This window comes from Olea europaea, unplaced genomic scaffold, assembly GCF_002742605.1.
Source record: "Olea europaea var. sylvestris unplaced genomic scaffold, O_europaea_v1 scaffold1300, whole genome shotgun sequence".
Classification (NCBI taxonomy): domain Eukaryota; kingdom Viridiplantae; phylum Streptophyta; class Magnoliopsida; order Lamiales; family Oleaceae; genus Olea; species Olea europaea.
Window position 1 is genome coordinate 244,220 of NW_019230466.1, and position 11,797 is coordinate 256,016.

Genomic DNA, 11,797 nt, shown 5'->3' on the forward strand with positions numbered 1-11,797 from the left:
GCAATTCGTTCTTTTATTTTATTTAAATAAGAATGTATATTCATTATTTTACAGCATTTAATTGAGAAAATTGATGAAAATGATGTTTTTGTAATGAAATGTGAAAATAATGGTAAAAATGCTAACAAATGAAAGGTAGAAACATTTTGCACAATAATATTGAAAGATATGAACATTTTGTGCTAATTACCCTTTTAATAATTTATTTAGACTCATTTACAGTTTTTTAAAAAATTTGAAAGTATAATTACAATTTTTCTTTAAATTTTTTCTCTTTTATTTTTTTCTAAATAATTGGGCATATTCGTTATTTTACATTTTTTTATTGAGAAATTGGATGAAAATGATTTTTTTTGTATCGAAAGATGAAAATAGGGGTGAAAGTGCCAAAAAAATGAAAGATAACGACATTTTGTACAATAATATTGAAAGGTAAGGATGTTATGTGCTAATTACTCTTTTGAAAATGTATCAATTGTGTTCGAAATGGTATTAAGAAGGCATCAAGTGACATTTCTAGATATATTACTTCCATAATGTGCCTAATCGATCAGAATTTACTCTTATTTTTAACTCTCTTAAAGCCTATTTGGTTGCTATTTCTAATCTTTTCTCGATGTCCATGCATTTAACAAATGTTTAAAGAAGAAAATAAAATATGTGCAAGAAACTATCATCATTATTAAGCATTATTGTCTCGTCTCTAACATTTATCTCGATCGGTAGTGGAAGTTGAGTTGTTGCATAGCTCAAGATTGATAAATTAGTGATATTAAATGGAGATCAATGCATCGGGCAAGTTGTATTTAAAAGAGTTAATTCTTTTCTTTTAAACTCTTAACATTCCTATTCAATCTCTAGAACTAAAGTCTTTGCTCTGATATCAAGTTGTTACTCTCAAATTCTACTTCTCGACATCAACCTCTAATCTTTCTAACATTGAAAAATTAATTGTGTTATGACTCGTTTGTAATTTTAATATCAAGGAAATCTCTCTCTTTCTTTTTAAACTTGATTCATTCACTACATGACCTTATAAAAAAATAATGTTATTCATAATAAAGGACTATTGTACCCATCTTATGTGGTAACTAGTTATATGAGACACTGAAATTTTCTGTAATTTTTCCGTCTTAAATAATATTACTCTTTTATAAAATATAAATGGACCCCTTGACAATGTTAGAATTATTTGGAAATTTTGTCCCACTGTATAGTTTCTCATCGAGTTTCATGCTTTTCCTAGGGCGAAAAGGTCTCCCTCCGTAGCTCCGCTTATGGCGACGATGAAAATTTTACTTGCTGTAATTTCAATTCATAAGCCCCGTTTGACCCCGTTAAATTTCATTTTATTTTGTCCGTCTCTAATCTTCAACCACACAATTTTTCATAACATAATATTATACGTGAATCGAAAATTTTTCACTCTTTTTAAAAAAACAATCTACTCTTCAAAAAAATATCATTCCACTCATTTTCATTTCAAAAAATGGAGGCTAAACTGGCTAAATGTCACAATTTCAAAAATCCCTACCTATTCATATTCCACGCGGCGGAATCTAATTGGAAGAAAACTGGTTCATTGAGAGTCTGCCCCCCAACCGGTGCACTTCTCTCTACGCACTCCCGAGCCTCAGCCTCGAACCGATCTTATCTGAGACAGTTCGTTGAAAAATTCGCACATTTTTTATCTTTCTCATATCAATTGTCGCTCTCTCAGTTCTCTCTCTCTCTCTCTAAAATAGCTCTCCCATTTTATTTTCGCCGATTGAAAACCCTAGAGTAAAATTCCCCAGTACGATTTTTAGCTCCATTTTTGTCTGAATCCCCTCCTCGATATCCGTGTAAGTCGCCGTTACTTCTTTCATCGCATACCCTAACGTGCTCTCCCCGTACATATATGCGTGCTCGCTTGTTGAATGTATTTTATGTTTTAAGAATTCATGAATTGGCTAATGTTTTGGGATTTGAGGTGTGGGCAAGGCCTATATTAAGTTTATCTTGATGTCCTGGTCTATGATTTATGAATTGCGTTGGGACGCGCTTTTTTATTCTTAATCTTTTGGAGATTTGTTGAGCAAATGGCGCTTTTGAATGGAATAAACTGGGTTTTTTAATATTACTATTTATGGGGTTTTTGTTATAATTTATGCCAAGTTATGTCTGGGAATGAATTTTTATGGGTATGTGTGAGCTGCAAGAGAATTTGTGTTCATATTTGTCCAGCTGATCTTGGTGGCTTGAATTGAATAAGACGTGCCGGCATTGTGTTAGGTTTTCGGCTTCTTTGTCTCCGAAATTCTGATAAATTAACGCAGTGGCTTAGTTCAGTGTGATTTTGTCTCATTTGCATGGCTGCTTTTCTTAATTATTCGTCCTTATTTTTTTTGTAATTTTAATTACTGTTATTTTGGATTTTACTTTTGGGAATCCTTAGCTTCCTCATTTTCTTGATTTCTTAACGACTTCTTGGTGGACCCTGAGGATGGTGATCTTGTTCAGTGGTCGAGTAAGGGAATTACTAATGACAAATATTTTATACTAAAGATCTGCTCAGACAGTTAATTTTTTTACTGGAACTTGCTGTGGGATCATGAAATGCATGGCTAGTATACGAGGAAATAATGCCACAATTTTTCTGTGATTTCTTTTCTAATGGTTCCTGTGTAAAACCATTTGATGTGAACCCATGTAGCAATTAAAGTTATGAAACCCACACGAGATTGAATCACAACCCAAGGAAGCCAATACACCAAAGTTTTGAGTTTGATCCAAAAATAATGAATCAGCAACCAACAAATCGTTGACAATATTTTGACCTCTTTATCACAAGACTTGAGAATCTCATCCGGATTGTTTGAAAGCTCGGCCCGATAAATTATTGAACTAAAGAATCAAGACAATTGCAAACAATATCTTGACCCCGTGATCACAAAACTCACGAACCTTACTTGGAGTTGTTGAACGCCACAAAAAAGTATGAATCTTTGATACATTCGAATAGTTTGAACGCCACAAATGTTAAAAATATTTGACAAATCTATTCAATTAAAAATAAGATAGAAAGTGAAAATTTTCACATTATGATTAATTCTCAGAAAAATTAATGTCAATGAATGTGCCTTTTATAGGCATAAAGTAAACTCCTAATCAAAATAAAATTCTAATTCTAAAGACAAATCAAATAAGCTAGACAACTAAAAAATAAATCTGAATAAAACTAAAACATTACAAATAACGAAAATGCCTTTAAACTGATTCGTTAAATAAAAATGCAAAAATAGACCCCTAAACAATCGAATTTGACCTCAAAAGTTTGACATAGTCATCCGACGAATTTGTGCAGAATTGAAAGACATTTCCGAATTGTACTCACGGACGAAAATCCGATAATCGAGCTGAAAGTTGTATGCATTTTCTTATATCCTATACGTACTTCATATTCCTTCCATTTTTTAATTGGTTTAGGATTTTCCCTTCTAATTGATCTGTATTACTCCGGAACATGCAATGGATCCTTGTTAGTTTGCCCTCCGTGATTCTCATCACCATTACTCCAAATAAAATTGCAGATTTTATAAGTATGGGAAACTTTTATGTTAGATAATTGAAGACATAGGAACATGCCTCTCAACTGCTTGATCTGTTATACTTTGATGGAAACACAGGGAGGTGCAAAATTGAGATACCTGATTTATTCTAGTATCACTTTTGAAGTACGTTGATGGAAATATTTTTATGCCTTCTGAAATCATTAAATAGAGATATAAGAGTGACTGTGTGGAAAAGCGTACTTTAACTTCTTATATGATGTCATTCCATGTTGGTCTCCGGCATTCATGTGATACTTGCTAGACATGTCATCCCCATGTGGTGTGTCTTTTCTTATTTCGACATGTAGATAACATAACACCAAGATGTTAGAACACGACAAGCCTAATGTTAGGGCAAACATAAAACTATGGCAAATTAAAAACTGGGAATATTTATTCGACTGCAGAATGGTCATTTAAAGTGGAAAGAACCAAAATATAATCAGGCTAATAGTGAATCTTCCACCACGAAGGACACATGCTGAGAAATCTGATAATCTGGACAAAAACGTGAATCTCTTCATAATTTGTTCTTGTTGACGATCTGAGGTTAATAGATCAACAATTAAGAAGCTTTAGAGTTAGGTAGGGAAATAAGACTTAGGAGAGAGAGCTGATGAAAAGGGAGATTATGGAGATGGGAGAGAACTTGGAGAGATGTAGAGATTCTACTAAGGAAAAAAATATGAAGTCTGGGCTTGTGATATTTAATTTTGGGTAAATTATATTCTCTGTACCCAAGGTTTGACCCTCAGGAATCTTTTTTCCAACCCTTTTTGCATAATAATTTGAACCTCAACATTTCATTAATTAGTGTCGCCTGTCAGTACTAATAGTTTCCATCCATAATTTTGTTAGTGTGCCTTGAAATGATAAATTTCCCTTTAAATAAATAGGAAACAAGAAATAACAAAAAATAAAAAAGAGAAAACTGCTTCACTGGCTAAAGCTCCAACACTCCATCCACTGATACCAACGCTCCCTTGTTCCACTTTCTTCCCCAACCAAAGCTCCAACAAAACCCCCCAAAAGCTCTTACCACAATCCAAACCCTGCCAAATCCCAGTAGACACTCTTCTTTCTCATTGCCGCTTGCAACCCCTAGCTGCCTCAAAACCCTCTTCCCCATCCTGGCTACCTTAAACATCCATATGCAACCCTTCGTGGTGCAAATTCCTTTCCACTTTTCTCCCCATTTCAGCACTACCCATTTGGTGATTGTAACTATGGTCGAAAGTATTATTATTCAACAATAGCCTGCAAAAATAAAACTGAACAGGAGCATAAGAAAACACATGCGTCTTAGATCTTACATATTCAGTTGCAAATATAAAGATGTTCAGGGCTTGTTTGGTAGCAAAGTCAAATATTTGTTTCTATTTAGGTGTTTTCAAAGAGTGGTTTGAAAAAGTAGTATTTGGTCTATTTGAAATGGTGAATCCAATACTCGCGTTGACATTGACATTGTTGAATGATACTCCAATTCTTTTGGCTATTATAGTTGAGTTTTGACTCAGTAAAAAATAGATTAAAGCGAGGAGAAAAATTGTACTCTAAAACATAGTCAATGGTAAATGGGTGATTATTAACTGCTTAATGTGAATAATAAACATAAATAAGCTAACACAGGAGACCCTCGTATGTAAGTGTGTGGAACTTTCTTTTGTAACATTTAAGAAAATTGGAAGATTAGGACTTGTATATGATTTTCCTTTACTTATTTTTTTATTTTTTCCAAAACTTTTCTTAGGCCATTGTGTAGGATTTTTCCTCCATAATAAGAGAGAGGCAACATAGCTGATTTAGAGCTCCACATAGGGTTTTCTTTCCTCTAAGATACGTGTGGTTCTATAAGCATCACGGCCTATGCCTGTACACACTGATAGTCACTGTATACCTACACAATTGAAACATGCATGCCCAAGCACACCTACATGTGCACGCATATGGTCATTTATGGATTTATATTCGTAGGTGGAAATGGGGCACGTGGAGTGTATTGTTACAGTTGCCTGCTCATAGCATTCTGAAAATAATTGTGGTTATACCTTTGTTTTACAATGATGGCCACTGTACTGTTATATTATTTGCTACCAATCATTGGCCACTGTATTGTGTTTATATTAACTTCATTTGATCGCTTTGGTATCGTTATTTGATCGTGATGATTATTTGTTAACTGCACTTGACCGTTCTTTCAGGACAGACAGGACTTAATAAGATTAAGCAGCTGGCAGAGGATTGACAATATTCAAGATAAATTGGATGAGATTATAGTCATGTTTGTTTTCCGGATATAACTTTAATTTCGATGTTGTGTAGGTAAATGCAAGCCAAAAAAGTATTTTAAAGCTTAACTAGTGATATCTTTATTTATCAATTTAAGCATATCAATGCTTAAAAGCTGAAAAGTTAGGGTGTGAATCTATGCCTGGAAATGAACTTGGAGACAAGGTTCACAATTTCTTTGCTCAAAACAATTTGTTGCAGGAGCAGCACCGTTTGCAGGATGTGGAAGAGAATTGGCCAGCGGTGAACAATTACTGGGAAGGAAGACGGAGGCAAAGTGACGTAGTGGAATCTAACACAGAAACTTATAATCTACATAACTCAAGTATTTGTAACTGGCTGCTTGAAATCAAAAGTTCAATTCTTATGTTCAACATTCTCTCCCTACTAAAAGTTAGCATGTAAGTTCTTTGTGATGTCTTCTGAATGCAGACAGCAAGGATGATATTCAGATAAGGACTTTTTCATCTATTTTTTCTTTTGTTTTTCTTTAACAGACAGAGATAGAGGATCGAGCAATTATCCTCTTCATTCATCACAGAGCTTGAACTTCAGTCAATCCACTCTGAGGACTGATTTTAATCAAAGTCAGTCCCAAAGCCAACAATTAGATTTGAATGGCTCAATGTACAATAGTCAGATTCAACATACAAGGCAGAGTGAAGCAAACTTTCTGGCAGTGGATACAGATTCTAATCAGCGGAATCTTTTAAACGCAAGAGGCTTATCTATCCGTGAATTGGAGCAAAGGAGTGGCCTTGACCATCAAGCAAAAACTTCAGTTAGATCAGAAGCATCTGTATCTCCCATTAGTTTTGATCTTTTTGGTGGTCAGCAACAGATGAGTCATCACCACCCAAGCATGCTGCAATCTTTGCAGCGTCAACAGTCTGGGTACAATGACATGCCACAACTACAACAACAAGTCATGTTAAGGAAAATGCAAGAGCTCCAAATGCAGCAGCAACTTCGGCAACAAGATTCAAGGCAACAAAATTTATTAAATCAGAATTTCCCTTTTGCTAAGCAGGCATCTGGCCACCAGTCCTCCCCTCAGATCAATGGTACTCCAAGTTCTGAGACATTTCATCACCCATTGGTGGCTGATCTTGGTAATGCCAATTGGCTGCATCATGGTTCTCCCACCATGCAAGAGTCCCTCAATGTTTCTCCGCTAAACCTTGGCCAGGCCCAACGTTCAGGGGATCTTGTCCCTCAATTGGCTGATCACTCTCTTTATGGAGTTCCTATTTCTGGCTCTAGGGGTTTGACTGTGAATCAGTATTCTCAGATGGCCATGGATAGACCATCAATGCTGCAGACATCGACCTTTAGTAATTCCATTCCAGATAATCAACTTGCAGATCATGTTTGCATGCAAGAAGGGACATCAATATCTAGACACAGATCTCAGAATGAAAATATGCTTGGACATGTTTCTAGTCAAGCTCTTAATGCTGGGATAAATATGGAGAGCATCCAGCCAGTGAATCTCATTCAAAGAAATGCACCTCAGCAGGACTTCAGAGGGAGGCAGTATCCATCTATTTCACCGGAGCTTTCACATGGAAAACCGACAAGGCAATACTCTTCGAGTCAGAATGAAGTTGCCCTAGATCCTACTGAAGAAAAGATATTGTTTGGTTCAGATGATAATATATGGGCTGCCTTTGGTAAAAGCCCTGATATTAGTGGAGATGGAGGTAGTTCGTTTGACAACGATGGGTTGCTAAATGGGTTTCCTTCTATTCAAAGTGGTAGTTGGAGTGCTCTCATGCAATCAGCTGTTGCAGAAACTTCGAGCAGTGATATAGGGCCACAAGAGCAGTGGAGTGGTCTGGTAAACAGTACTGAAGTCCCTTCAGCAAATCAGCATCTTTCACTGTACAATGAGAGTGGTAAACAAGATGACTCTTTGGCTGATGACACTATGCGGATGCCTTCAGCATTCCCTTCTGGTTCTGCACCCCCTTCTGATGACAGCCATATGAACAATAGCTATCAGAATGCCATGGGATTTGATCAATTTGGACACAAATTTCAAGGTAAACCTGGTCAAATATTGCAGTCTATGTCTCAAAGACTTGTCCAGCCTTTGGAGGAAGCAAACCGGTGGTCAAATTGTGGTCCAGTGCAAAGATCAGTTGCTGAAGGGAGTCAGCTATTTAAAAACGTCTCACAACATTCTCTTGATGCTGATAAAAATTCAACAAGCACTTCTACACTTTGGAATTCCGAGAATAGTGGAAGAAAACAACCAACCAATTGGAAAGCCTTGGGTCCTTTAAAACATTCCATAGGAAATGAAGGGGGCTTGAGTTTAAATGATGCTGCTTCCATGCCTAACTCAAGTGCCACAGGGGTTGATGCGGAAAACAGTCAATTTGTTCAGAATAGTTATTTACTTAATCAGTGGAAGAATACCAATTCTTTGGTTAAATCCCAAAGAGGTGAAGGCCTAGGGAGCTTGCTGCACAGCACAAATGAAGATAATCAGGTTTCGGACTCAGCGCATGGTTGTGACAGAGAGGAAGTTACAACACATGAGACGGACAGTTCTTATTTGAAGGGAAATTTGAATGAAAGTCGACCAAACTTCTTACAGCACATTCCTAGTGGTTTGAGAGACCGTCGGTTGTCTGATGCTAGTGATTCACAACCTCTACCCACTGGCAAGCAAAAGACAACTAATCAGCTTGGTAGGAAAGCTTCTGGCCCTCGCAAGTTTCAGTATCATCCCATGGGAAACTTGGACGAGGATGTGGAATCTGCTCATGAAATGAAGCAGCCTACACATGCCCTGGCCATGTCCCAGCAGAATGTGCATCTTGGCCGGTCAAATTTTTTTGATCAGGTCTCAAAGAAATCTATGGTGATCTTCAACATTTTCTATAATTAATATAATATATGTATATATTTAACTTTAACGTGTTAGAAGGTTTGAATATTTCTCTTATTTACAGCAGCAATCTTCTGCTCTTCAAAGAGACAATAAAGGCGTTAACGAGGGGCAATCCGGGGTCAGCATTCCTGGTTATACACCTAATATTTCTGTTCCTTTCAATAAATCTGTTGATGCATACACACCAAACGCGACTTCATCTAGGTAATTCATTGTTTCTGTTTAATTCCTTTAGTATTTACACACAGTACCTATTACACAATTTTTGTGTTCAATCCAGTCAAAACATGCTGGAGCTTCTTCACAAGGTGGATCATCATGGTTCCATGATGCACGTCAATTCTTCTGAAACAAAAAATAATGATGGTTCTGTTGACCACGTCCATCGCAATCATTCGGCTGCATCCCAAGGTTTCAGATTGCAACTTGGTCCTCCATCTCAACGGATGCAAGTTTCGGAATGTTCACCGTCTTCTCAGACTGTTCAACATACAACTGATTCTCCACATTCAAGTCATGCTGCTGCCGAAATTGAAGAGAATGGCCCACGCATAGTTACCACATCTTCAATTCAATCAGTGCCTTTTTCTAATAAACAATCCGAGACTCAGTTAAAAGATGAAAAATCTGGAATTCCAGGACAATCTGAAAGTGGAACCACTGGATATAAGATTCATGGGAATTTTTCTCCAACATTAAATTCTGGCTCTGGCTACTCAGTAAGTCATCTTCATCAACAGATGACTGGGGCAAGTGGACAAATGCCAGTAAATCAGAATAATAACTCGTATTTTGATAGAAGTGCCTCCAACTCCACCCAGAAAGGATCTGAGGAAACCTTTTTGCTCAATGCATCTTGCAGTACTCCACACAGTATTCATGTGTCTTCTGGGGGGACTTCTCGGCAAACCAGCATTAATGATCCACAGGGAAGAGGTTCATCTGATACAATGTTAGCTAGGGATCATGTGCCCTATTCTCAGCCATCGGCTGCGCCTATCATTTCTCAACATGGTGCATCCACACAGATGTTTATGTGGACCAATGTTCCTACACACCAACAAAGTCAGGGTTCTCAGTATCCCAAGGTGTCGTCACATTTCCTAGAGTCCACACAACCAAATATTGTGGAATCAAGTTCTTCTGTACCCCATACTGCAGTTGATCCTAATAAGAATCTCTCATCCAAATTTAGTGGAATTCCTATGAACTCTGCTGTTGTTAGTGGGGAAGGGCAGAGGTTGAAGGAAAGCTCTGAATTTCAAGTAACATCTGTAAACACTGTCCCTGTTCAACAGATGAATGAGGCCCTTGGAAAAGTATCCTCTGTCAAGTATCCCTTGGATGATTCTCATGCTAATTCTTCTTCAAAACAAAAGGATATTGAAGCATTTGGTCGGTCTTTGAAACCTAATAGCTTCTCTCATGAAAATTACTCCTTACTAAATCAAGTGCAGGCCATCAAGGATGCAGAGGTTGATCCAAACATTAGGGCCTCAAAGAGGATGAGAGGATCAGATGTTCATCAAGTAGCTTCACAGGGAGGGCAGGTAAATGAACACAGTGCTATTAATGGAGATCTGTTAGGTTCTTATGCTGCAGTTTCATCTGGGGATTCTAGAATGCAAAGGTTCTCCACGTCAGCTGATGCCTCTCAGGACGTTCTTGCATTTGATCGGGATACTTCTAGAATTTCTCTTGGTTCTCAGATCTCACCATCTTGTTTAGATCAGTACGGAACTTTTAAAAATGGAAGAATTTTTCCAATGTATGATGCAAGCATGGTCACCACTTTAAGAACAGCCGAACCATGTTTTAATCTTGGGAAATCTTCCAGTAGTTTGCATACACATAATTCTATGGATGGGGCAAGTCTAGTTGGTGGTGCCCAACAAAGTTCTATTCCTTCATCTGTAGCGATTGAACATTTTTCTTCTCCTGAGTCAGAATCCAAGAAGCGCAAGGATGCTACTTCTGAACAACATCCTTGGCACAAGGTAGTATCACAGGGTTCACAAAATCTTCAAACTCTCAGGTGGTTATCTTCAATAGAAACTTTTAATTTCTTTTTCTGTTTCTTTCATATTATATAGTGGAGTTGAACAGTTATTTGATTTAACTACATATGTTTAATGTTAATGAATTTTAATGTTCTCTCTTTATACTGTAAATATATATTTGTTAATATACATGCATTTTACTTCTTGCAGGATGGCAGAAGTCAATTGGTGTAAAGCAGCAAATCGGCTAATTGATAAGGTGTTATGGTGTTGCTAAACTATGCTCCTATGTTTCTTCATCTGCATGATTTGCTCACATGGTCCTCCACATCCTCTTTCTTCTTTTCTGATGGCAGGTGGAAGATTTTGACTTGATTGAAGATGGACTGCAAGTGCTTAGATCAAAGATAAGGCTTATCTTGACGACACAACTTATGCAGCAATTGATTTGCCCTCCACGAGCAGCAATTCTCTCTGCTGATGCTAGTTCAGATTATGAGAGTGTGGCTTACTCTGTCTCTAGGATAGCACTGGGAGAGGCTTGCAGTGCAGTTTCTCGCTCAAGTGATTCAGATATGCCTTTTCATGGAAAAGACATGTAAGACAGTCAGAAACTGCCTGAAATTGTTCAGTCAATTTAATGCTTTGATTCTTTGGAGTTACTATTTGGATTAATTTATAGTATGAATAACTAGCTCTCTACAAAATATATTGTAGACTTGCTGCTAAGGGCAATCAATCTGATGGAATTGGTGACCATCGTTTTGACAAAGCTATTGAAGAGTTTATGGGAAGAGCAACGAAGCTAGAGAATGAGTTCTTGAGGTAAATTATCTTGATTTTTCAAAATTCTTGCGAAGATAGACCCATACTCTATTTACTTTGATGATAACTATTCATTTATATCCAAATATTTGAAGTTAGAAGTGATTTTTGCTTAGCCAAACATGCAGCTAGTCTTCCCTTTCTAGGGTTTTTTTTTTTTTTTTTTTTTTTTTTTTTTTTTTTAACAT

The 11,797-nt window shown here is 37.0% G+C and overlaps 1 protein-coding gene across 6 annotated transcripts in view; it reads left to right on the forward strand.

Moving 5' to 3' along the window:
- The first annotated feature begins 1,678 nt into the window (after nucleotides 1–1,678).
- The window catches only part of LOC111374842, a 10,964-nt gene continuing 845 nt past the window's right edge, over nucleotides 1,679–11,797 (forward strand). Inside the window, exons 1-9 of one of the 6 annotated variants that reach the window (XM_022997580.1) lie at nucleotides 1,679–1,844; nucleotides 5,795–5,915; nucleotides 6,084–6,283; nucleotides 6,380–8,754; nucleotides 8,846–8,988; nucleotides 9,065–10,819; nucleotides 10,995–11,043; nucleotides 11,141–11,382; nucleotides 11,502–11,609. In XM_022997580.1, coding sequence (XP_022853348.1) covers nucleotides 6,508–8,754; nucleotides 8,846–8,988; nucleotides 9,065–10,819; nucleotides 10,995–11,043; nucleotides 11,141–11,382; nucleotides 11,502–11,609 — 4,544 coding nt within the window. In that variant the 5' untranslated portion in view covers nucleotides 1,679–1,844; nucleotides 5,795–5,915; nucleotides 6,084–6,283; nucleotides 6,380–6,507. The remainder of the gene's footprint in view (nucleotides 1,845–5,794; nucleotides 5,916–6,083; nucleotides 6,284–6,379; nucleotides 8,755–8,845; nucleotides 8,989–9,064; nucleotides 10,820–10,994; nucleotides 11,044–11,140; nucleotides 11,383–11,501; nucleotides 11,610–11,797) is intronic. The other 5 variants (XM_022997583.1, XM_022997584.1, XM_022997586.1 and 2 more) reach the window with 5 other exon arrangements.